General features: G+C 46.2%; 1 protein-coding gene across 1 annotated transcript in view; it reads left to right on the forward strand.

Annotated features, from left to right (window-relative positions):
* Positions 1-3,502: 3,502 nt before the first annotated feature.
* LOC140410193 (immunoglobulin lambda-1 light chain-like) overlaps positions 3,503-23,784 on the forward strand; it is a 112,925-nt gene continuing 92,643 nt past the window's right edge. The window contains exons 1-2 of the mRNA XM_072498166.1: positions 3,503-3,635; positions 4,175-4,462. Coding sequence (XP_072354267.1) covers positions 3,539-3,635; positions 4,175-4,462 — 385 coding nt within the window. The 5' untranslated portion in view covers positions 3,503-3,538. The remainder of the gene's footprint in view (positions 3,636-4,174; positions 4,463-23,784) is intronic.

Consider the following 23,784-nt stretch of genomic DNA (forward strand, 5'->3'; position numbering starts at 1 on the left):
TTAGTGCTTCAATTGTTCACTACTTGACCAATGGCATAGAAAGTACTATATCTAAATTTTCTGCTGACACAAAGTTGAATGTCATTGTAGCCAGCATAAAAGTACAAAGTAATATTAATAGACTAAGTGAATGGGCAGGACTGTGGTAGATGGATTTTAGTGTAAGCAGTTGTGAGGTCATCTACTGTGGACCAAAAAGTAAGATAAGGGCACTTTCTAGATGCTATGGAGCTAAGTTCATTGGGTGTCCAAAGTAACTTAGGGCTTCAGGTACATAGATCTTTAAAACGCCACAAAAAGTCATCAAGAAGGCTAATGAATTGATGGCTTTTATATCTAGAGGACTGGGAACCAATAATTACGCTGCAGTTTTGAAAAACCCTATTTCAACCCCACTAGGGTTACCATCTGCAGATCTAGGATCCTCAGAAAGGATATTTTGACCTTGAATGGTGTGCAGTGTAGGTTTACAAGCATAACGCCGGGACATCAGCGAATAAAATATGAGGAGAGATTATTCTAATTCGGCCTATTTTCTCCAGAAAGTAGAGTTTAGGGGGTGACCTGATCGAACTCTTCAGGGTATTGGCAGGAATTGACAGCGTAGATGAATCTAAAAGAGTTACATAGTTGGACATTCTAACACTAGGGGCAACGTCGAAAAATTATGGCTAGGCTATTCAGGAGAGATCTCAGGAAGCACTTGCACTCAGAAAGAACGGTTGAGATTTGGAACCCTCTCCCATAAACGGCAATTGCTGCCGTTTATAATGTAATACCTTTTCTCCAGGATTGATAGCGAAGAGGTTGAGATTCTTTGACATCATTGAAACAAACTGCACAATGTATGTGCCCAGAGATACCTGGGAACCAGAGATAAATTGCAGCCTCTTGTAATTGATTGATATTGGCACTAGATGGCGCTGTGACTCCACCACAGCCTTCGGTAAATAAGTCTGTGACAAATTGTGAGCAGGTATTTAACATGCCTGGTGGTCATTATCTCATTGTTGCCATGAAGACGAGAGCTTAGCATTTTCATCTGAGCGTGGAATGATGCAGAACTACAGATCACCACTAAATCTAGCCTGTCTTTTAAGAGCTAACCCAATTAGTCTAAATATTCCACCTTTCCACTTTTTTCCGTGGCAAATATTTGACCATTTCTCGCCTGGATGTTGTGATCAAGCTGCCGTCATCTGAATCATCTGTATCCGATCTGAAAAACACCTTTTGTCCCGGAACAAAAACGCCACGTGTGTCTCCAGCCTGTGATTATAACTGAAGGCGAGAGTTTCTGTCACCATTCTCCGAGAACTCGCTGTAACCTCTGCAGCATTAAGCGGTCGGATACGTCTGCAACAGAAAACGCGCGCTGTACCACCGGGCTTCAATAGCTCAGGAACAATGTGCCGTTTGCAAATTCGAGACGACTCTGCAGAGATGATGCACTCTTGGACACCTGTTTCCCGATCGCGGTTTCACAATGCGTTAAAGGCAGTTTGCGCTCTGATGCAGGTGCCGAGTTGCACACTTTTCAGAGAGACTGCAAATACTGAATTATGTTAACCCTTTAGTTCGCGTTTGTCCCTCAAATATGGCAGCACCGTAATAACATCCCCAGACTACTAATCCAGACTACTAATGCCCCAATGCATTAAGTGAAAACACAATCCCCCACAATGGAATGAAAATTTAATTAAATAAACGACACAATCTTGGATTAATAATTATTGCCTCGATAATACATTTTTGGTTAGGCTAGCATGTGTTGCCCATTTGTTCTGAATGGGTTGATAGAGCATTCCATGGCCAACCATTTCGCTGGGATCTGGAGCTACATCAATTGCGATAGGAAACGTCCTGCTCTAAGTTACACCAGCTAACCAGGTCTGCTTTCTCACAAAAGGAGACGGAAAGCCTGAAACCGTTGCTTACAATTTTTTATGGAATTGACATTTAACCATCTGCTGTAGTGGGATTCGAACCTAGGTTTTACTAATTCACTGACATTGCGCCAAAAGTCCCCTATCGAGGAATGGAGGTTCCTGGGGATACCCCTCGATCGATTTTAATCTATCTTAGAACTGGAATAGTAAGCCATCAATTCGTATTCAACAAAGTAATCACCACCGAGTTCTCAAGGGCAACTGTGCATCGAAGCTCACCGAGAAGTGGGGGTAGCCGATGCTGTGGAAGCTCAGTTTTATAATGACTGCAAAACAGATGCCCCATCTGAGGCGCCTGTCACCACTACTTCCCTGTTACGGTTTACACTTCCTGCAGACCACAGTGCCGTCCCGGCGCCAGACTCAGAGCTCGGTGGGCCAGACGAGCAGGAATTGGACCCAACTGTATTCTGTGCAGCAAAGGAAGAATTCGTTCAGATCGCTGTGAATTCAATGCGAGAGCGATGCCTATAATTCTCTGGATTTCAGGCGCCGTCGCACTTCGGGGGTACCCCAATGATGAGCTGGGGAATCCATCTAGGAAGTTCCCCCCTAATGGTTTGCCCGGTCATTGTTCAGAAGGGCTAGCTTCCTCTGGACAATTCTGCTTGGCAGGCAACGGTCCGACAGCAGCGATTTAAATTGCTAACTTCGGATGGTCTGCCAATTTAGACCATAATGCGTCGGAGCACAAGTCGGTGACTCGGAAAGTCAAGACTGCTCCGCCCACTATTAGATGGCTGATCTGACGAAATACTCAACTCCACTTAATTGTCCATAATGACAAGGTGGATTAGCACTGCTGCCTCACAGCTCCAGGGACCTGGGTTCAATTCCAGCATTGGGTGACTGTCTGTGGGGAGTTTGGAAGTTCTCCCTGTGCCTGGGATTTTTCCGCCTCCTCCGCTTTCCTCCTGAGTTCAAAGATCTGCAGCCGAGGTAGATTGGCATATGCTAAATTGTCACTTAATGTCTAAAGATGCTGTCCAAAGCAATGGATTGGCGGGACAGTGCCACCCAAGAGAGCGTCTTCTGTCAGAGGGTCGGTGCAAACACGGTGGATCGATTTGCCTCATTTGCACTGTGGCGATTCAATGGATCTAATCATTGATTCCGTACTGATTAAAATCTGTCAATCTCAACCTCTAACACACTTAATTTGGTGTTCCAGCAGGCAGCCAATTCAGTTCTCCAAGACGTTATCATTCTGCGAAGATAATAGTTTGAGGCAATGCGTTTCTGCCCACAGCACACCATGTTGCTGCAGCAAATAAAATATATGTTTCTCCCCCAGGTTCCATCGGCACATTTTTTGTCAAATATTTCCAATTATCTTCCAACTATGAATATTGTCAGCGACAATCCGCCAGGCGAATTGACACTCGTAATCTTCTGGAGAGAAAACTCTGAAAATTAAACTTGATTATTAAGTTATTCCCCGCCACACTGTGTCGAATGATTCGACATAATTTCTGAGGACAGTAATAGGGTGGAGGACAGGTTCCGGGGGGAAGTGACGTTCGCATAAGTCTGCAAACCAAATGTTCAGCATTTCACAAGATGCAGCAGTGAATCGTCCATGTAACTCTATGTTGAACTGCACTCTCTTCACACACCGAGAGTCCAAATACGCGACCATGTTGCTGGAAGGTTGTTATATCATGTCCTTGGCTGCGCTTCTTCCACGTAAGTCGAAATTTCAACTTCATTGCATTGCAAGGCCAGCTGTAACTCAGGCTGTCGCAATCCCATATCTGAGGTGCAATCCCATATGTTCGACTCTTCTTCCAAAAGCGGGGCTTCAAATTCAAAGGGGGCATTGTCTGTCTCCGCAGGGATGACCTCTCACTGCGGCCAGTCATTGGGTATCGTGTCGGGGATCAATCCTTGCCAGTGCACACAAATGATCGCTTTGCCCGATACGGAGAAGGGCAGAGGGTTACCCCCGTGTCTTGCATCACCTTTCAAACATTAATCCACTTAAAAGAGCCCTTAGGAATTGCTTTTCAGCAGATTGATGTCTGCGGCAATGTACTGCCCACAATTCCGCAACGACCTTCCATGCAGTTAGTGGTCAGCGTTGCATTTTTAAATAGTTGGAAAACATGTCAGGATGTCACGAGATTCTAATAACTGCCCATCAATGCAAGCTAATTGTTTAAATGCCCTGGTTGATAACGCATTTTTAATTTACCCTCGAATCTATTCTATATTCAATTCATCAGGAATTCTCGCCTCTTACGTTGAACAGTCGCCTCCGTTCCTATCGTTAGCGAAAGGAGACTCGACAATACTCAGATGCACGCTGAAGAATACTGGCTACCCCACCATGTACTGGTACAGGCAACAACGAGGCCAGGCAATCGAAGCTCTGTTCCTTTCTGCTGGCAAAGATGCTGCTACGCCTTACACATCGGAGTCTTTTAAGGCCACGAGGCCCAGCCAAACACTGTTCATGTTGGAATTGATAGACGCCGCTCCATCTCACGCCGCTGTCTACTTCTGCGCTTGTAGTATTGCACAGCGTTTGAGGAAGCCATTCTGCAGCTACAAAAACCTCCAGGTTTCGAGTCGGTGGCTCCGGCTTCCCTGTCCGCCGCTGGGTGGCAGTGAGACATTGCTGTTCTGGGTTCAGTTTCTGCCACCATCTGGGAATCATGGAATAATGCGGGGCTGAGGAAGCCGTTCCTCCAATCTTCTCCGTCCGAGCGCTGTCACAGAAGCAGAAGGCTAGCTGCAAAAACGACCTCCCCCTCTTTCCACTCACCTTCCGACTTGCTTCCTTCACCGATTTGCCGAGCCGCGCTCTGTTTTTAATGCTACCATTGAATCTGCAAACAACCTCTTTTCAGATGTTTGTGCCTGCAAGGGCAGCGCAACTTCATCCTCAAAAGAAGCATCGCCCTTTCTCCCCAGATGATTTTGTCAATGACGTTCGATCAGTGCCCACTGGTTTTTCAGCCCTTCTATCAGTAGAAGCGGCCACTCGTCATTGACCTAACGAACCTACTGCCTATTTGGAGACGCTATACTCAATCTACACTTGCTCTTCCTGCATTGTACGCAACCATTCGAACTTCTCCAGCCTGTCTACACATTGATGTTCGACACTACTGCTGCCAGTGTATCACTCGCCTCTGGCATCGCTCTAAAGCTGAGGCATAAGGAGGCGCAGTGATTAGAACCGCTGCCTCACGGCGCCGAGGACCCGGGTTCGATCCCGGCCGCGGGTCGCTGCCCGTAAGGAGTTTGCGCAATCTCGCGTTTCTACGTGGGTATCACCCCCCACAACACAAACAGATGTGCAGGGTAGGTGGATTGGCCACACTAAGTTGTCCCCTAATTGCAAAAAAAACAGGTTAGCTGATCTCAGCAAGTTTTCACCCTGTGCAAATGCCACAGGACATTCTGGTCATATTCCTCCCAATAGTTTTTCAGAACTTGTTTCAAAACTGCTTGGTCACTAGTCTAGAAGTTATCTTCGTGTGACTGTTTTCTTAGAAAGTATGAATTCGTATCATTGAATGTTTAAGCATTGAATGTTCTTCTAGCACCACTTTCCAGTAACATCATGGCAGATTGGTAGACCATTAATATAGTGGCCTGCAGTGACACCAAAACCCATGCTGAAATTGGAAAGATGCAGGTATGGGAGTTACATCACATTGAACGAATATCTTCCACTGTTCCCGTGGAACGGTCGGGTTACTTGGAAAAATGTATCGGCTTCACGGATCTGCGCCGGGAAATGAAGCCAACACAATTTTTCAAGACCAATTAGAGGTGAGAGCAGCCCAACATGTCAAGATCCGGGGTGACCAACCTCCACCTGAGAGAAAGGTCGGTTGAAGATCGCATGCATATTGGAGCGCCTCCATCAGAGATCCAAGTTTTTATGTCGGTTGTACAACTGCCTGGCGACCCTTCCTTCCACATCCAGTGAACGAAATATCGAACAGAATAACAGAACGCTCACATTGTATGGAGCATGAAAAGACGATGAGTGGCATCGATTAAATGGACTGCAGTAACTCGCCCATGCCCATTCGATGGAGTCGCGTCCCTCTACCAACTAGAAGAACAGGCGCATTGAATACATGGTAAAGCTGCACACCTGTCTGACTTTCACCTGTATTGAATCTGTTTCACAGTCGCTGGGTCAAAACATTGGACCTCGCTTCCAACCGGGATGTACTTGCATTACGTCGACTGCAGAGGTTGAAGTCTGCGTCACAACCACGTTTTGAATGACAATTCTGGGTGGGAAATAGAAGTGACATTGCAGGGACGCCGACATCGCGTGAAAGGATAGAAGAAAATGTTCCTTACTGTGTTAAGTCAGACAATCGTTAAGAAAGAAAGAGTCCCATTAAGCAATTGCGGTCTCTGCAGATGGTAATAACTTAAACCCACAAAGATCTGCTGCACCCTTGTTCATTTCACCCGACCGGATAACCTTATTTACTTTCTTCCTTGGGTCTATGTAGCTTCCTCTTGAAATAATATTTGCTATTCTCTTCAATTCACAAAAATCTGCAATTGAAAGCTATATTGTGACCTAAGAACTAACAGCGATTGTCATCAATCCACTTACGACCCTCTGATGTCCTTTCCGAAAGATGTCCTGCTGCCTTTATTGGGTCTGAAATGCATCGGCCCAATTTCAACATGGCTGACTTCCAATTGTTCTCTGAAATGTTGCAGAAATCCAGAAGTAATGCAACGTCACGACAGGCCCTCCTACGAACTGACCTGATTAACACTGCACTCCTGCATTCTTCACCCGATGCCGGTGTGTATGTAGTTGTATTGTGGGCCTTTTGTTGCCTTTTTATGTATTTTCTTTTTATTTTATTATATTTTCATGTATTAAATGATCTGTTTCAGCTGCTCGTAGCAAAATACTTTTCACTGTCCCTCGGTAAACGTGACAATAAAAACAAATCTGAATCCGAATCCAAATCATGGACTGCAGATGATAATAAAGGTGATAATAAAGGCCGCTCACTATCTCAAGGCCCAGGCTGTTTCGGCGCAAAGGAGGAAATTAGAGGGGCGCTGGCAACAATTTCCATGTCCTTTCTGGCCACAGGAGAGGTCTCTGAGGTCTGAAGGTTGGTTATTGTGCTGCCATTGTTCAAGAATGGAGGAAAGGGTAAACCAGGAATACAGGCAAGTCAGTCTAACATCACTGCAGGGGAATTATTGGAAGAGATTCTGCGAGATATAATTAATCTGAATTTGGAGAGGCAGGGATCAATCAAGATTAATCAGCAGGATTTTGTTGAGGGGAAGGTTATGTGACTGACTTTTTCGAAGAGCTGGCCATATGTACATATAAGGGTTTGACCTAGTCTACCCGCACTTCAGTAAGCCTGTTGATGAGATTGTGTCCAATGGTGTCCGGCAGGGAACAGTGGTGAGGCCCTTTCTGTTTGTGGTTTGTATAAATGATGTAGACATGAATGTAGGAGGGCTGATCAGTAAATTACTGGGTGATACGAAAATTTGGGCGGTGGTGTATAGTGAGGAATACAGCCTGCGATTGCAGTAGGGCGTAGACGGTCTGGACAGATCGGTTGATCAGTGACAAATGGAGTTTAATCATGATAAGTGAGAGGTGATGCATCTGCGCTGGGCTAAAATATCAGGAGAACGCATCATAAACGGTAAGACCTTGGGGAGCACCGAGGACGAGAGGGACATTGGTAAGAATACATAGTGGTTTCTTAAATTAGCTGGGCACGTAGCTACAGCGTTTAAGAGAGCATCTGTCATAGTTGCCTTATTAGCCGAGGAATAGTGCTTAAGGGCAGGGAGGTGAAGCTGTAATTATAAAAAAACATTGTTGAAGCCACAGCACGAGTATTGCATGCGGTTCTGCAATCCACATTATATGGGGCATGTGATGATACTGGAAAGGGTGGAGAGGAGATTTCCCATGTTGTCTGTGCTGGACAGTTTTAGCTATTCAAGGAGATTGGATTGACAGAGTCCTTTTCATTGGAGCAGAGGAGACTGCTCGTTGGTATAATTCAGATGAGCAATGTTACGAGTGGCAGGGATAGAGTAGACAGAAATACACCTTTCCTGTGGTGGGTGATCAATGGCTAGGAGCGTAGATTTATGTTTAAGGCCAGGAGGTTTAGAGGGGATGTGAGAAAAAATGTTTCAACCCAGAGGCTGGTGGGGGTCTGGAACCCACTGCCTGAAAGGTTGGTCGAGGCTGAGATCATCATAACATTTGCGAAGTTGCAATGCCAAGGCATTGACGGCTATGGACCGAGTGCTGGAAAATGGGATGAGAACAGTTAGGTGGTTGTATTTTACCGGCTCTCGCGCGATGTGCCGAACCGCGTTTTCTGAGCGTCGGCCCTTATCTGTGACGATCGTCAACTCAGCAAAAAAACTGGAATGAGCAATAAGTGTTGCCTTTCCCAGAGACACCCACATCCTGTCAATAAATGGTAACACAATACGTTTTGTGCTTATCCTTGTTTTGACAATTTGATTCATTTAATAGTGTGTTGGGAATATACATGACCCCATGTTACTTATGCATCAACAGGCACAAAATGGGCATCAACAGACACACAGGGCAGCACCGTAGCACACAGTGGCTAGCACTGTGGATTCACAGCGCCAGGTCCCAGGTTCGATTCCCCACTGGGTCACTGTCTGTGCGGAGTCTGCACGTTCCTGTGTCTCCGTGGGTTTCCTCTGGGGGCTCTGGCTTTCCTCCCACAGTACAAAGATGTGCAGGTTAGGTAGATTGGCCATGATAAATTGCCCTTAGTGTCCAAAAAGGTCGGGAGAGGTTATTGGGTTATGGGGATAAGGCTTACGTGGGTCGGTGCAGACGCAATGGGCCGAATGGCATCCTCCTGCACTGTATGTTCTATGTATATAAAATCACATTTCTGACCTCAATTCCGTCCATCCCATGTATGTTATTTTTTTCCCCTACAGGCCAGGTGTCTTCCAGTCCAATTGGTTGTCCAATTCTAATTTGAAAGCTCCTAATGTTCTATCGCAATTCACTTTCAGGCAATGTTAGCATCGGGAAGCAGAGACAAAGCTTTCCTCATCTACGATGTGCACTTTTGCCAATTCTCTTCACCCTGTGGACTCTGTATTCCCGACAACCGACCAGATACACTAACTCTTCCATTCTACTCTGAGGAATCACGACTGCTGTGCAGTCCTTGCCTATCGTACTGTCCAATGTCATTCTACAACTTTACTGAAATGACCAATAGGAGGGAACAGCTCAGAAAAGTAATATGTTGGCACTTACCTTGAACAGGAAATGACGTTTTTCTTGTCAAGACAACCAAATGTTTGTTATTTAACAGGTCGCAGAAGAGAAACTGCATTCTTTGCGGTGTTGGTCCAAAGTCGTCCTCGCATCTAGCTACTTCCGAATGAAAAATGCTCCATGAACTTTGTTATGTGATATCAATGGCTGCACTTTTGCCTGGTAAGTTATGGGCATGATACCTTATATTGTTAGCTGCAGTTTCGTCGGTAGCGCTCTGATCTCTGGGTCAGAGAGTTAAAGGTTCGAATCTCATTCAAGAGGATGAGGTAAAATTATACTCTTGCTGCTTCTAATTGGTGAGCCTCCCCCTTTAGAGTGGCATTGGTTTCGTTGTAATATTCCCCATGTCTGTCCTCTTCAGTGCACCAAATGATCTCATAGCTACACTTGTAGAACGGTATTACCTGTGTCCAGGACAAATATGTGAAACGGACCCAACTCTAAATAGAGCACATAAAGCATGTGAATTGCAATGTTGCTATTGATTTGAACTTTCCGTCGATTTTGCCTATATTTTAGCTGTGAACACTTAAAAATCTACTCTTTTTGCGAAGCGCCCAAGAATATCCCGAAGTTCTGACGGGCGCTATATGAATGCAATTCTTTCCACAAATGTAATCCGTTTTCCAACCCGTCATTAGAAGAGATGTGATCCTGTCGTTTCTTCCACTTCACAGGGTTTTTGGCCACTTTCGTGGAGCAGTCACCTTCCAGTGTGTCGATTGAAGTCGGAAAGTCGACAACACTTAGTTGCACTCTAACGAATACTGCATGCAGCTATATGTACTGGTACAGGCAACGGCAAGGCCGGACCATGGAAGCTTTATTCTACTCGGTTGGAAAAGGGGAATCTACAGGTTTCACGTCTGAGTCTTTTGAAGCCAAACGACCCAGTGACACGTTGTTTACTCTGAAGTTGCCAAATCTTTCTTCATCTCAAACCGCTATCTACTTCTGCGCTTGCAGTCTCGCACAGCGTTTCAGACGGCGGGTCTGCAGCTACAAAAACCGACAACTGTGCGTTAATATCAGGTGTATTGTCTGCCATTAGGTGGCAGCATAAGTTTGCTGTTTGATGCACAGTGAATGAACCCAGAGCATGGGATCACAGAATGGGACAAGACAGAAGAAACCATTCTGTCCCCATTGCTGGTCCCAGCACATTTTAGAGAATTATCTAGTAAAGGGCACCACGCCTCTTTCCTTCCTCGCAACCATGGGTGTTGTTCGTTATCACGTACATGTTCTATTTCCTTTGTTTGAATGTATATTGGGGAAATCATCATTCCAAAAGTCCATTCGACAGCATTGCCTTCACGGTCTGTCCTGCTCTTGGCTTGGAATAAACATCTAATTTTCTCCGACGCTATGCTCATCCCTCCAACTCCTTGACCACCACCTTCCCTCCGCCCACTCAAATGTGTTCCTTCTTCAATGAAGTTAACCGACGCTATTAATAAATGGGAACACAGCTGATTGCTGAGGACGGTATTCCCCGTGAGGCACCAGAGTTGCGGGCATGTGGGGAACCTGGCAGGATAACGGGCTGCCGCAGGCTCGTGTATGCTCTTTTTTCAAACTTTTCACCTTCAGTGCTCAGCAATCCGGCGCATCTGCAACGCCTTACGCATTACGTGTCCAACAACGATGAGGGGAAACTGTTTTGGTGCCTCAAAACTAAAGTTCCGGGTCCCGGGGTGGGTATGTAGAGGGAGTCCAGTGAGCGAGAGGATTCAGGAGGGGGGATCTGCCAAACTGGAGGGGGGTGGGGGGGGGGGGGGGGGAGACCTCTGGTGGTAACCACCCGAGAGAGAATCCACCCAGGGGACTAGAAAACAAAGAAACCTTAGAGTGCTAAAGTTCAGTTGCTGGAATTATCCAGGTAATGAAGGCTCGGGGAAGTGCTGAAGATGGGAAAAGGTAGTAGTGGGTATTGACTCCGGGGGTTTGTTAGCGGGAAGATTCTTTGATTGATTCAGTGGCATTATGGACGGGTTCAGGCCTACCTGAATATTTCGTGCATTCTTCACCTGGAATAGGTGAGGCCAGACCACCTTGCCTTCATTTTCGGCTCGAACGTCGCCAGTAATTGGCCACTTAGGGGCCTTTTCACCGCACACCGTCAATGTTTCAGGCGAGAGACGGGCATCCAGGCCTCAGATGAGAATGTCAGGGGGTGGGAAGGTGTCCACTCAAACAGCAACCTTAATTTAACTGCCCACCCTGCACCCGGCCGCTTTTGCCTCAAGGTGCGGCCGCTGCGGGCGCTCCGCTCCTCCAGGCGACTGGACCAACACCCAAGTCCCGAGTCCGCTCTGTCCAACTCTCGAGGCCTCTGCCCTCTTGCCGCCTAACGGCAAGTACAAAATGCTTCGTCCGAGACTTCCAGGACTTAGATTCATCGTCCCAGCCCTGTCTTCGATCACAGTGGTTAGCACTGCTGCATTGTAGCGCCAGGGACCCAGGTTCAATTCTGGCCTTGGGTCACTGTCTGTGTGGATTTGTTACGTTTTCCTAGTGGCTGCCTGGGTTTCTTCCGGTGCTCCGGGTTCCTCCCAAAGCCCAAAGGTTTGCAGGTGAGGTTGATTTGCCAAATTAAATGTCCCCTTAGTGTCCAAAAATATGCCCGTTAGCTTACGGTGTTGCGGGGATGTGGCCGGGACATGCGCCGACGCTGACTGCCTTTTCAAAGGATGGGCGCCGAGTCGATTGGACGAATAGTTTCCTCCTGCACTGTAGAGGTTCAATAGCTTCTGATACTTCAAACACCAGCGAGCTTTCGGAAAATCAGGTTGGCCGGCTGCGCCCTGAGACTGGGCTGATCCCCGTGGAGGGGCAGGAATTCCGCCTGCAGTTAATTCATGTTAAACGTCTTATGATGACCATGTTCAGCCTGGAGTCCAGTTACTAGTGGTGTACCACAAGGATCTGTTTTGGGGCCACTGCTGTTTGTCATTTTTATAAATGACCTGGAGGGGGGCGTAGAAGGATGGGTGACTACATTTGCTGATGACACTAAACTCGGTGGAGTTGTGGACAGTGAGGAAGAATGTTACAAGTTACAGAGGGACATAGATAAGCTGCAGAGCTGGGCTGAGAGGTGGCAACTGGAGTTTAATGCAGAAAAGTGTGAGGTGATTCATTTTGGAAGGAATAATTGGAAGACAGAGTACTGGGCTGATGGTAAGATTCTTGGTAGTGTGGATGAGCAGAGAGATCTCGGTGTCCATGTACATAGATCCCTGAAAGTTGCCACCCAGGTGGAGAGGGTTGTTAAGAAGGTGTACGGTGTGTTAGCTTTTATTGGTAGAGGGATTGAGTTTCGGAGCCATGAGGTCATGTTGCAGCTGTACAAAACTCTGGTGCGGCCGCATTTGGAGTATTGCGTGCAATTCTGGTCGCCGCATTATTGGAAGGATGTGGAAGCATTGGAAAGGGTGCAGAGGTGATTTACCAGGATGTTGCCTGGTATGGAGGGAAGATCTTATGAGGGAAGGCTGAGGGACTTGAGGCTGTTTTCGTTAGAGAGAAGGTTAAGAGGTGACTTAATTGAGGCATACAAGATGATCAGAGGAATAGATAGGGTGGACAGTGAGAGCCTGTTTCCTCAGGTCGTGATGTCTAGCATGAGGGGACATAGCTTTAAATTGAGGGGTGATAGATATAAGACAGATGTCAGAGGTAGGTTCTTTACTCAGAGAGTAGTAAGGGCGTGGAATGCCCTGCCTGCAACAGTACTGGACTCACCAACACTAAGGGCATTCAAATGGTCATTGGATAGACATATGGACGATAAGGGAATAGTGTAGATGGGCTTTAGAGTGGTTTCACAGGTCGGCGCAACATCGAGGGCCGTAGGGCCTGTACTGCGCTGTAATGTTTTATGTTCTATGAAACCATGGTCGTAAAAGAAAACGTCCACTAATGCCCTTTATGGCACGAAATCTATCGCCCCTACCTAGCGAACGATTACACGTGACCCCAGTCCTATTGCAATGTGACTGATTCCTATATCCTCTCAGAAATGCAGAATAAATAATGGCCCGATCAGCAAAGCCCAAATCCCATCAATGGAGAAAAAAAGTCCCTCACCCCCATGATGCACAACCCCCGACATGCCGATATCCGAACCATCACCAACTCCCCTATCACTCTCGGACCTCCCCCCGCCCCCCCCCCCCCCCCCCCGCCCCCCATACACACACTATATCGGCACCCCCATCGGTATCAAACTCAGTCGGTCGGGCGAAGGGAGACTTTAAAATGTAAGCGCATTCATGTCGGTATGGAGTAACATTCACTGCTGATTGACAGCCGAAAAGACTGCGGCTCGCGCATTCTTTATTTCTATTTGCTTTGCCAACTTCCGGCGTTGGCGTCTCATCTTTCTGACTCACTCTCAGCTTTGAATGAAACATGATATGGCCGCTTGATCTCAGCCATGCATCTCGATTTTCTCCTCTTTGCTCTTCTTCACCTGAAACCAAGTAAGATCATCTTGTCTCACACTCTTGATATTCTCTAATAGTGAACTAAATTTAGAAAATTATGCGGTGCTGCAATTTTACAGAATAATTACATATCCCCCAGAAGAAAAAAATCTAAGATGTGTAATTCAATACAATCAGAACGAATCTACCGAAGAGGCACTAAATATACTGTAACTGCGGTAAGATATTCAGAATTAAACTTGCCCTTGCAGAGCTGAATTGTTCTTTTCCATGGGTAAACATTATCCACTTTTCAGTTGCTGATAACGCGAGCTTCATACGATTTATTTATTTTGACGAGCATCGTGCATTGAAAAACGTCCATGCAGCTGAAACCCGCTTTAATGTCGGATATTCATGAAGCATCAATTCGAATGGCCAAGGAAGTTACCAACACGTAGGAATTTTGAAAAGCGTGCGATTTTTAAAACTGTCACCTGTTTCTATTCAGATTGCCTGTTGGCGGATGTCATCCATCAGTGGCCGGCCTCAATCGCTGTTGCACAGGGTCAAGGGATCCAGTTAAATTGTCACCAGAATGAGACTGTGCGTGCTACCATGCTCTGGTATCGCCAAATTCCCGGAGAAGGATTCGCGCTCCTCGGCAGTAAGTACAGAGGCAATGAAGTTCAATATGAAGAGCGCTTCAAAAGTGGATTTGAAATCACAAAAACGGGGAACGACAAGATGTCGAGCCTCAGGATTGGAATCGTTGAACTTGCCGACTCGGCCGAGTATTACTGCGCTGCCAGTGATGCAGCACAGCGTTACAGACTCAATCCAGGCCCGAACAAAAACTTTCGTCGAATAACGTCTTCTGCGTTGGTTAATCCAAACCCCTCCCACCGACAGCAAGTTCGCTCGTTTCTGCTTTAAAATCCGGCTCATCGTCAAAACAACAAATAGTTTCTGTCGACCTAGAAAGAGAAGATGAAGGGGAACCAGCAAAAAAGTGTACACGGAAAGACAGACAAAAAGATGTATAAAAAACACAGGAGACAACTGAAATGTCACGGCGGATTTTATAGCAGTCGTGCAAGTCCCCCTGGTGATAGAACGTTCGGCGTGCATTCAACCGATTTCTCTTCCAGAATCCCCCTCCCCCCAAACATGTCGTCAAAGTCTTTCTCGAATTCCTCCGCAATGATGCCACTAGACTGTCTTTTTAGAACAGTCGCAATTACTGGCCTTTGCAACTAAAATGGGATGGTTAAAGACGTTTATCAAGTAGTTAAAGTGAGGCTCGTAAAATCAAGAAAGAATTATTTACTAGAGGACCGTTTACTTAGTCCCACTGATGGGAACACAAGTGCTTTTGACATTATATAAAGGATGTGATCATTACATTCACGTGCAATTGTAGAAATATGAATATTATTGCTGCCCTTCTGCATTGATATTATGCTTGAATTTAACCAAGAACCCGATTAAATGCCCTTTCTGTGGAAACGGGACACGTCCTGATAACCGGGGACGATATACTCCGCCCACCAGAAAAGGCCTCTTGTTATTCGGCCCAATTTGCCGGTACCGATGGTTAGTACAAAGAACGTTCAGAAGGCGGATTTTTGGTTCTGAAAATTACTGAAAATAAGAACTCGACTCTGAAGGGCAACAGCGTCAAAGGAGGTTGTGGTGCGATTGGGGGATGTGTTTTGTATATTTTTATGTGAAGCTTTAAAGGCGCTGCGGTTCAGACTCTTTCTCGTCAGACAAAACACCCTCACATATTCTGGACCCAGACCGCCCTGAACCAGGAACAAAATGAACTTATTTAATCTTACGAAGTTCTGCCACGAGGTGGCGCTGTGGTTCCACTATCGCCTTTGTCAAACATGGCCGGCGCATACTGAGCAAAGTCACAACAGATCCATAAGTCCCTGAATCGCCAGTTCTTCTGATTTCATGCGCAGAACATTAAGTTACATCCGAAGAAATTGTGAGGGCTCATTCAGTCCCTTGAGCCTTTTAACCAGCAAAAGGACGAGGCCGAGTCAGCTTTCTATCACTTACTGCACATGAAGACGAGCTGGTCATTCATCTCTCTCAACGTTGTTGAACGGCACAAAGAGGCCATTCAGACTCCTGAAACCGCAGGTTAACTGCAGTATCCCTCACTCTGACCTGTTACACAGGAACATGTGGGCAACGATTCAACCTCTTCAAACCTGCTGCACATCAATAGCAGAATGCGATCCCATGATATCTATTGTGTCTCCAGCTCGTCAGTTATGTCATGTTAGGCCTGACATTCTATTGCTGTCCACGTCCTGCTTCCCTGGGCAGCCCATACCTGTTAATCTCATTCATGTAATCTCCTGGGTGAGAGGGAAAGAGAAACAGGGAAAGGTCCATATGCGTGTTACTCTCTTTCCCAAGATACACGTTCTGTTGTTGACCATGATATGGTGCTTATTGGGGCGGACGGTACGTCCTTTATACTAAACACCGGTGGTTAACACTGCCGCCTCACTGCGGCCAAAACCCGGGATCGATTCGGCCCTTGGGTGGCTGTCTGTCTGGAGTTTGTACTTTGTCCCTGTGTCTGCATTGGTTCCCTGTTCTATCCTTCTTTGAACTTGCTCTGCTCCAATTAAAAACATCCTTGCTGCTTGAGCCTCTCCACAGGATGAGTATTGCTCAACAGTGGTCCAATCGAGGTAAATCTCTGAAAGGCCGAGTATAAAAATGCACATTCTCTATTCAAACTCATAACGGAGCTCCCTATCATTTTTAACATTCTATTTCGACTGACCAAACAAAGTCATTGTTTGAGCGGCTCGCTGTTCCACTTTCATGCGGTAATAAGGGTGTACTGCATAATGGGTAGTGCTGAGGAGATAATTAAACAAAGCCTCTGCCCACCCTCTTAATTGGGCGTATATAACGGTCAGCGTTATTGGAAGGACAAGCTCAGGGCTTCGACTAATCTCCACAGCAATCAAGGCCCCTCAAACAAAATCAAGAACAACAAATTATCTATCTCCGGCCACGACGTTGGTGGTTAGACCTTGTTCTGCCCAAAGGGGTTGCAATGTTTCAATTATGAAACAGTAGCTGACCTTCAAATAAAGAAAATGGGTTTGCAAATGGACTACCTCACCTTCGAACGTACCCGTACCAGCCTCCCCGAACAGGCGCCGGAATGTGGCGACTAGGGGCTTTTCACAGTAACTTCATTGAAGCCTACTCGTGACAATAAGCGATTTTCATTCATTTCAACGTGAGGCGCTAGAGAAATGGAGGCTCCTTATTTAAATATATTTGAACAACTTCCGGATTTGACGTCGACATTTGCATACCCTTCAAAACCATCGCCCTGAGCCCTCAGGCAAACATTCTATCATCGATTTCCGGCAAACATGCATTTCAATTTGTTTGCCTTTGCTCTTCTATTTCTATCTCCAAGTAAGATAACTTTGACTATTTTGAAGTGTTGTACTTCCCGGGAAAATCATTTGGCCCCAGTTCTGTGGAATGAGCTGATGCCATGATCGGAGATAGTCGGTGCATTGTCTTCTGAAAGGACGTTTAGTATTATTCAGATATTTATCGTTAACAGTTAATGTCACTTTAACTTAAAAGTCCAGAAAGTGATGGTTTCGGAAAAACTACGTTATTCATTATTCTGCTATTGATTTGCTGGGAACTCCAGATATGGGATTAGTTATATGTTGGCGTTGGGTATTTTAAAGCTTATATGCAGGTGACGCACTTCTTCGTTAACAATATTCACCAAGGCATTAACTGGAAATGTAAGTTACTTTCTCAAATGTATCCGATTATGAAATGTGTCGCCTGTTTTTCACCAGAGTGTCCTCTGGCGGATGTGATTCATCAGTGGCCGGCTTCCGTCGCTGTGGAACCGGGACAAGAGGCCGAGATAAATTGTTTTCAGAATGGCAGTATGCGGGATAACATGATCTGGTATCGCCAAATCCCTGGACAAGGGTTGATATTCATCGGGTCTCAGTACAGGGGTAGCGACGCTGTGTACGACAAGGCCTTCAAAACCGCATTTCAAATCACCCGAACGATGAATGATAAGATGTCGACTCTGAAAATCCAAAGAGTTAAAGCAGCCGGCTGGGCGGTGTATTACTGCGCAGCCAGTGATGGTGCACAGAGCTGCAGGCTCAGCAGAAGCCCTGACAAAAACTAGAGCAGGTAATGTCTCGGATTTCGCCTCAACCTTGCTTCGTTCCTTCCGGCTTGTGAACAGCTGCACCAGGAAACAAGAATGAATGTATCTGCAGCGGTGCAGAATGAGAAGCTTTAAAGTGACAGAAAAACAAAGAAAGAAAGACAGAAAGAAAGACAGACAGACAGGCAGACAGACAGAAGGAAAGAAAGAAAGACAGACAGAGAGAAAGAAAGAATTGACTATCGGATGGATTTAATTGCACTGGTGCGAGTTTCTCTGATGCAATCGTGTTGTGCGTTTTGCATTTTATCTGATTTTTTTCCTTTAAACCCAGAACAATCGAAAATGTCTCTCAGATTCATCTGCATATATGTAATTGAATCAAAATATTTTTGCTGTTTAATTTCTGCCCCGTGTGTTAAATTCCGTCTCAGTGACTCGTCGTTGCAGCTGAATGGGATGATTGAGGAACTGGATGATTCAGTGCGGCAGCGCCTTCTGAAATAAAGAACACAAGTAGTTTTTATATTACTTCTAGCGTTTAATATTAGCACTCATGCAGATGTGGGCACGCCATAATTTGGTTCTGGTACATTTGCGGAAATTTTAGGAACTCAGAGCTGGGACTAACGTTGCCTCGTTGACGTTGCAGGACTGACAGAAATGACCCGCGCGTGTCCTTTAGTAATTCTAATCCATTTCAGCGTCGTGCCTGTTTCCGAGCGGCAACTGGAAGGTTTTGGGACGCCAGTGGCTTCCCGCGTTTGTCAACCAACAAGGAAGGACAGCTGGAAATGCAGTTTCTGCGGTGGGAAACACTTGCGGGAAACGTGCTCACGCATATTTGAAGCTTCTTGGTGATCGATTCTGTGCATTTCGGCGCCCGGGGTCGGTGTGGGAAGAACTTTATGAGCATCCAGATTTCGATGAGAAGAAATGCTCTGCAGCTAAATTTCTTGGAACTGAAGCCACTGCTTTCCCTCCTCGCTCTGAGAACCGCTGATCAGTTTCGGACTCGGGTGCTTTTCAGAGTAAGTACAGAGACTAAACCAGGCTGATAGATTATTGGCTGTCATCATTGATTACGTGTGAAGACGGTTTTCCCTTATTGATTATTTTTTCTTCACGCAATGCCGTCCCGGCCGGCAAGGTCAGCCTGACTAATGGCCCCTAACAGAGAGGGCGGCTTTGAAACACTTTTCCTCCTTCAGTCGTGGGCTCTGGGTCTCGTTGGCTGGCAATAATATGGATTGAATATCCCTAATTTCCCTGGAGAAGGTGGAGGCAATTGTGCAGAAAGAACCGCAGGTGCATTGCATGGGGACTAAGTGCCGATGGAACGGTGCACAGAAAACCCCCAATTCAAGCAGGAAACACCGGTTCGAGATCAAATCTGTCATTGGCAGACGAAAGTATTTCTTTGTGAAGAAGGTCAGAATAGTTTGAAGGAAAAAACGTTTTCAGTTTTCAGACGCTGATGAATATGGAAAGGGACATGCGTAAGGATAATGGTGGAAGTGAATTCATGTATCCGTCCATTAGGCACGACACACCTTCGTCTAGAAACTGTAAAGAGAAAGCTGATGGTTGACCTGGGGAGGTATTTAAGGAACTGGCAGGGTTGGATGGTGCAACCAACTTTAAATAGAATGGTTAACAGAAAAAGTAAGTAATGAAATAAGAATATCACGAAAGTCAACAAGAGTGAAGTAAAGAATAGACGAGAGTGCAGACACCGACTCTGTTCACTTTCAAGGACAGCAGAGGTTCCTGCAGGACCACGTTGTAGAACAGGTGAACATTTAGTCAAAACGCAGGAGCAGCAGGTCATTCGGTCCCTAGACACAGCTGCACACGAACAGGGATTACCGCATTCATCCCCTCCAGCCTCTTTCACAGGAGCAGAGGGAGGTCCGTGGAACACCATCCCCCTACCCGGCTCATGCCTGTAAAAAGGATTCAGGCCATTCGCCCGTTCTATCCTGTTACACAGTAACAGGAATACCCTTCGGGCCTCTCGCACAGGAATGGGAAGAAGGCATTGAGCCTCCGTGCGAACCAGTTGTGTCAGTTAGTTAGATCATGGATGATTTGCATCTCAAACTTTTTCCACATCTTTGCTTCGTCACCCTCAACACCCTGAATCACATTCGATGAACTTAAATCCGTTTGGTACTTGTGGAATTGAAAAGTACACTCAGCGAGCTCTCGTCCCTTGTAATTTAGGGAAGGAAACCTGCTTACGTTTTCTGATCTGTCTTCCATGTGACTCCAGGCGTAGAGCACCGAGATACTGTTGAAGATATACAGGAGGCTCATTCACTCCCTCTGGCCAGGTGAACAGTAAAAGGGACAGGGCAATGCATCTTTTCCTCGCTTCTGACTCCAGAATTGCCCAACGCAGACGGTAGATCGAGGGGAGTAGTTTGTGGTGAAAACATGTCTGGCTCTAGAATAGGAGGTCATAGGAGGTCATTCAGCTACCTCAGGGCTGGTACAGCTAGACCATTCAGTCTGCTAGAAACCACACTATATAGGAATATCACTATGCCCAACCTCTCATACCGGAGCAGATCGTGAAATATTCAACCTCATGGAGCCTGTCGCATATTAAGAGGAGCAGATCGTTCCGTGGTCGATTCCATTATGATCGTCAGATAGATCATGTCAGACCTGAAATTCAACCTCGTTAACCAGCCCTGTTTCGGTTATCATTGGTACCGTCAACGTCACATCAAATGTCATCTGATGCCTGATACCATAACTCGGCCTCATCCTTGTGGGTGAGGTGGAGGACGTAAGACAAAGAGAGGGAGAGACCGAGAGAGAGAGAGAAATAGCGAGAGAGGCGCCGAGAAAGATTCTGCGCGAGGAAGATTCAGAGAGGGGGAGAGAGGTGCAGAAGTAGAGATATACGAACGGAAGTTCCGAAGGCCAGTTGGGCTAGTTCTGAAGTAGCATTTTTTTGTTGTCAGCCCTTATCGGATATTAATCTTACCCTCATCTTTTCACAGGTCTCTTTTACCATTCAAAATAATTTATTTGAATGATCTATCATGTCTTTTAAACAATCGATGTCGACCATGACTCCAAGTTCAAAAATCAACTTAAAGCAATGTTTATTACCTTCCTGATCAGGAAATACTTATTTCGCGGTTGACTCTTGTTAAGTGCACCTACCATTCTGATAAATTCAAAGCAAGTGAGAAGAGGGTCTCCATTTTATAACAGGGGCATTAGCCAACGGGTTAATCGGGAAAGCTAATGCGCCAGGAAATCTCGTGAGAACGGGAGAGGGGTTAACACTCAGTAAGATTAGGAGTTAAATGGTGTCAGAAAGAGATGGAGAAACTGCTGCCAAAATGGGGGGCGTGGTGAGCATTTCCAAAAGAGAATGATGGGCGAGTCTCTGTGTCAGGCACTGAAGGGCAAGGCTGCCTCGAGGAGATGAGCTGCAACACTACTTCATATCTTGCAGACGGTCTGTATCGCTCCGTCTACCACTGGGTTCGTAATTCACAGTGCAATTTCTGCCCACAAACCATCCGCCGTGCACCATGCCCGCTTGTCTCTGGCTCTTAACAACTCTCTTGATCTTATTAGCGGGTAAGTAAATCGGGAAGTAACCGTCACATGGAGGAGATTGGGGTTTTGACCTGGAATGCAGACCAAGTGGTTGGGGACGAACGTGGGGTGGATTCATACAACAACTTGGATGAAGAGAGGGAAACCAGGGGGGGGGGGGGGGGGGGCGGTTACGGAATGTGGGAGAGCGTGAAAATCATGTCAAAGAAAGCATCAGGATTGTCAGATGAATGATCGTGTTCTACCCTGTGAGCCAGGGAGGATATCATTTCTTTCGGATGGTTGCGTGCTGTAAGATTACAGCTGTGAGAAATGTTAATGGCGACACGAGGGGGGACCCGAAACCCGCTTCCAAACAACGCGAGATCCTTGATGATTGCACATATATAATTCTGGATTTTACGAATCGGCAAATAACAAAAAGTACAGGAATATGCAGAAAAAATGTGCACATCGGGACATGAGGACATTCAGGGCCTCGGCGCCCATCTGATTAGATCACGACCACTGTGTGTTTATGCTCCATGTATTGTGTTTCGTATCATTAATCCCCTCACACAAGTATCCAATGTTTTTCAATTTTGGTTTTGCAATGAGTGGAATACCTAACCACATTAATATTGACAGTTCTTGTTATGTTTCGAGGGTTTGGCGAGTCACAAAAGATCGTACAGTCCAGCAAGTGTATATCGATGAGAGAGGGCGAGTCTGCAACGATTGCATGCACCCACACCCAGCACGGATCTGATGATTACATGTTCTGGTACCGTCAGTCGCCGGACCAGGGGCTCCGGTACATTCTGCATGCATTCCAAAGCGAGGAGCCGTACAAGTCGGACGAGTTCAAAGCGCGGTTCAAGGCGAAGAAGACTGCAGACGGCTCCTTCAATCTAATGGTCGGAGATGTGCAGCCGCGCGACGCAGCGGTGTATTACTGCGCCACCAGCGGCGCACAGACATACTCTCGGACAGAACCGTGCTACAAAAACCTGCCCTGTCTCAGACTGACTTTCGGATGTTTTACGAGTAGACAGATAGACGGAGAATGGAGCATGTATCTTTACATACGTGGCTCGATAAATGGACAGACTGACTGACAAATAGGGCGTAAGAAAACACAGATACACAGCTCGCAATCTCTCCATCTCTCCGTTAAATTATATATGTGCCCTCTCGTTACCGACCCTACTGCAGGGAACATATATTTTTTTAACCACATATTCTATCCAAGTCAGTTATGATGACAAACATCCACCAATTAGTGTTCTGCCCAAGACAGGTGCTCCGTTCATTGTCTCCCGATACTTCAACCTGAGGCGTACCTCGGGGCCCTTCAACCAGGTGTGATTTGTAATTTCATTCCACTAGCAGGAGCTGGTCAAGGGGGTAGGCCCTACCTCTTATCAGCAGCATCGGGAAATACCAGGAATTTGTCTCTGGTATTCTAAACTACACGCGAGCCAATAAAGACGTCCTCCGTCATTCCGGGTGTTATCTGGTAAATCGCTTTGTATCACATTAGCACCACTAAGGTAGCAAACCCAGATAGAATTGTGAAACAGACATTCAGGGAAGGGTCACATCGTGCAATGTTCAGACGCGGCTCCAGATACTCGCAGGTCTGCAGCACCTGTCTCCTGATAGCTTTCCTGAAACTGTTTGAAACCCATTTCCCATCTTCTCCCTGCGAGTGTCGCTGTTTACTCTTAGAAGCTAGCAGGCGTGCCAATGAATAGTTATACCATTCAGCACAGAGGAACGATTATATTAGTGCCGATTTGTAGACCACTAATGCATACTCCTGCAATATTGTCGCCTGCACACACGTTCAACACCCACACGGCCTGCAATGGGGCACATACTTTTTAAGCGAATAAATGTGTGCACTGAAAATCTTGTTTCATTGATCTTCGCCATGTGGCTACAAGGCCTTAACATCCAATGATTTATCCCTTCACTTTAGCAGAGGAACTCTACCATTCGTACACGGATGGAACCATATGTAATTTAGAGCACAGCTATTGACTCTAAGCCGGTCTCTGAAATTACCAGCTGCCCATTTAGCTTCATTAAAGGAATGGTGGCACCTCCAACCGTCCAATGTCAATTACACGTGTTAGTTGATTTCTGCCCATGCTACTGCACGTTTGCCGAGCATCGCCTATCAATATTGCCCGCAGGTTGTGTCTTCTGCGAATAGGTGGCGCTCTTCAGTTCAAACGCATGGATGAATTGAAAACAATAGACTGAAATAGTAGGCCTCTCTGCAATTCAACACAGCATACGGTGCACACT

Source organism: Scyliorhinus torazame, chromosome 4 (assembly GCF_047496885.1).
Source record: "Scyliorhinus torazame isolate Kashiwa2021f chromosome 4, sScyTor2.1, whole genome shotgun sequence".
NCBI classification, from domain to species: Eukaryota; Metazoa; Chordata; class Chondrichthyes; order Carcharhiniformes; family Scyliorhinidae; genus Scyliorhinus; species Scyliorhinus torazame.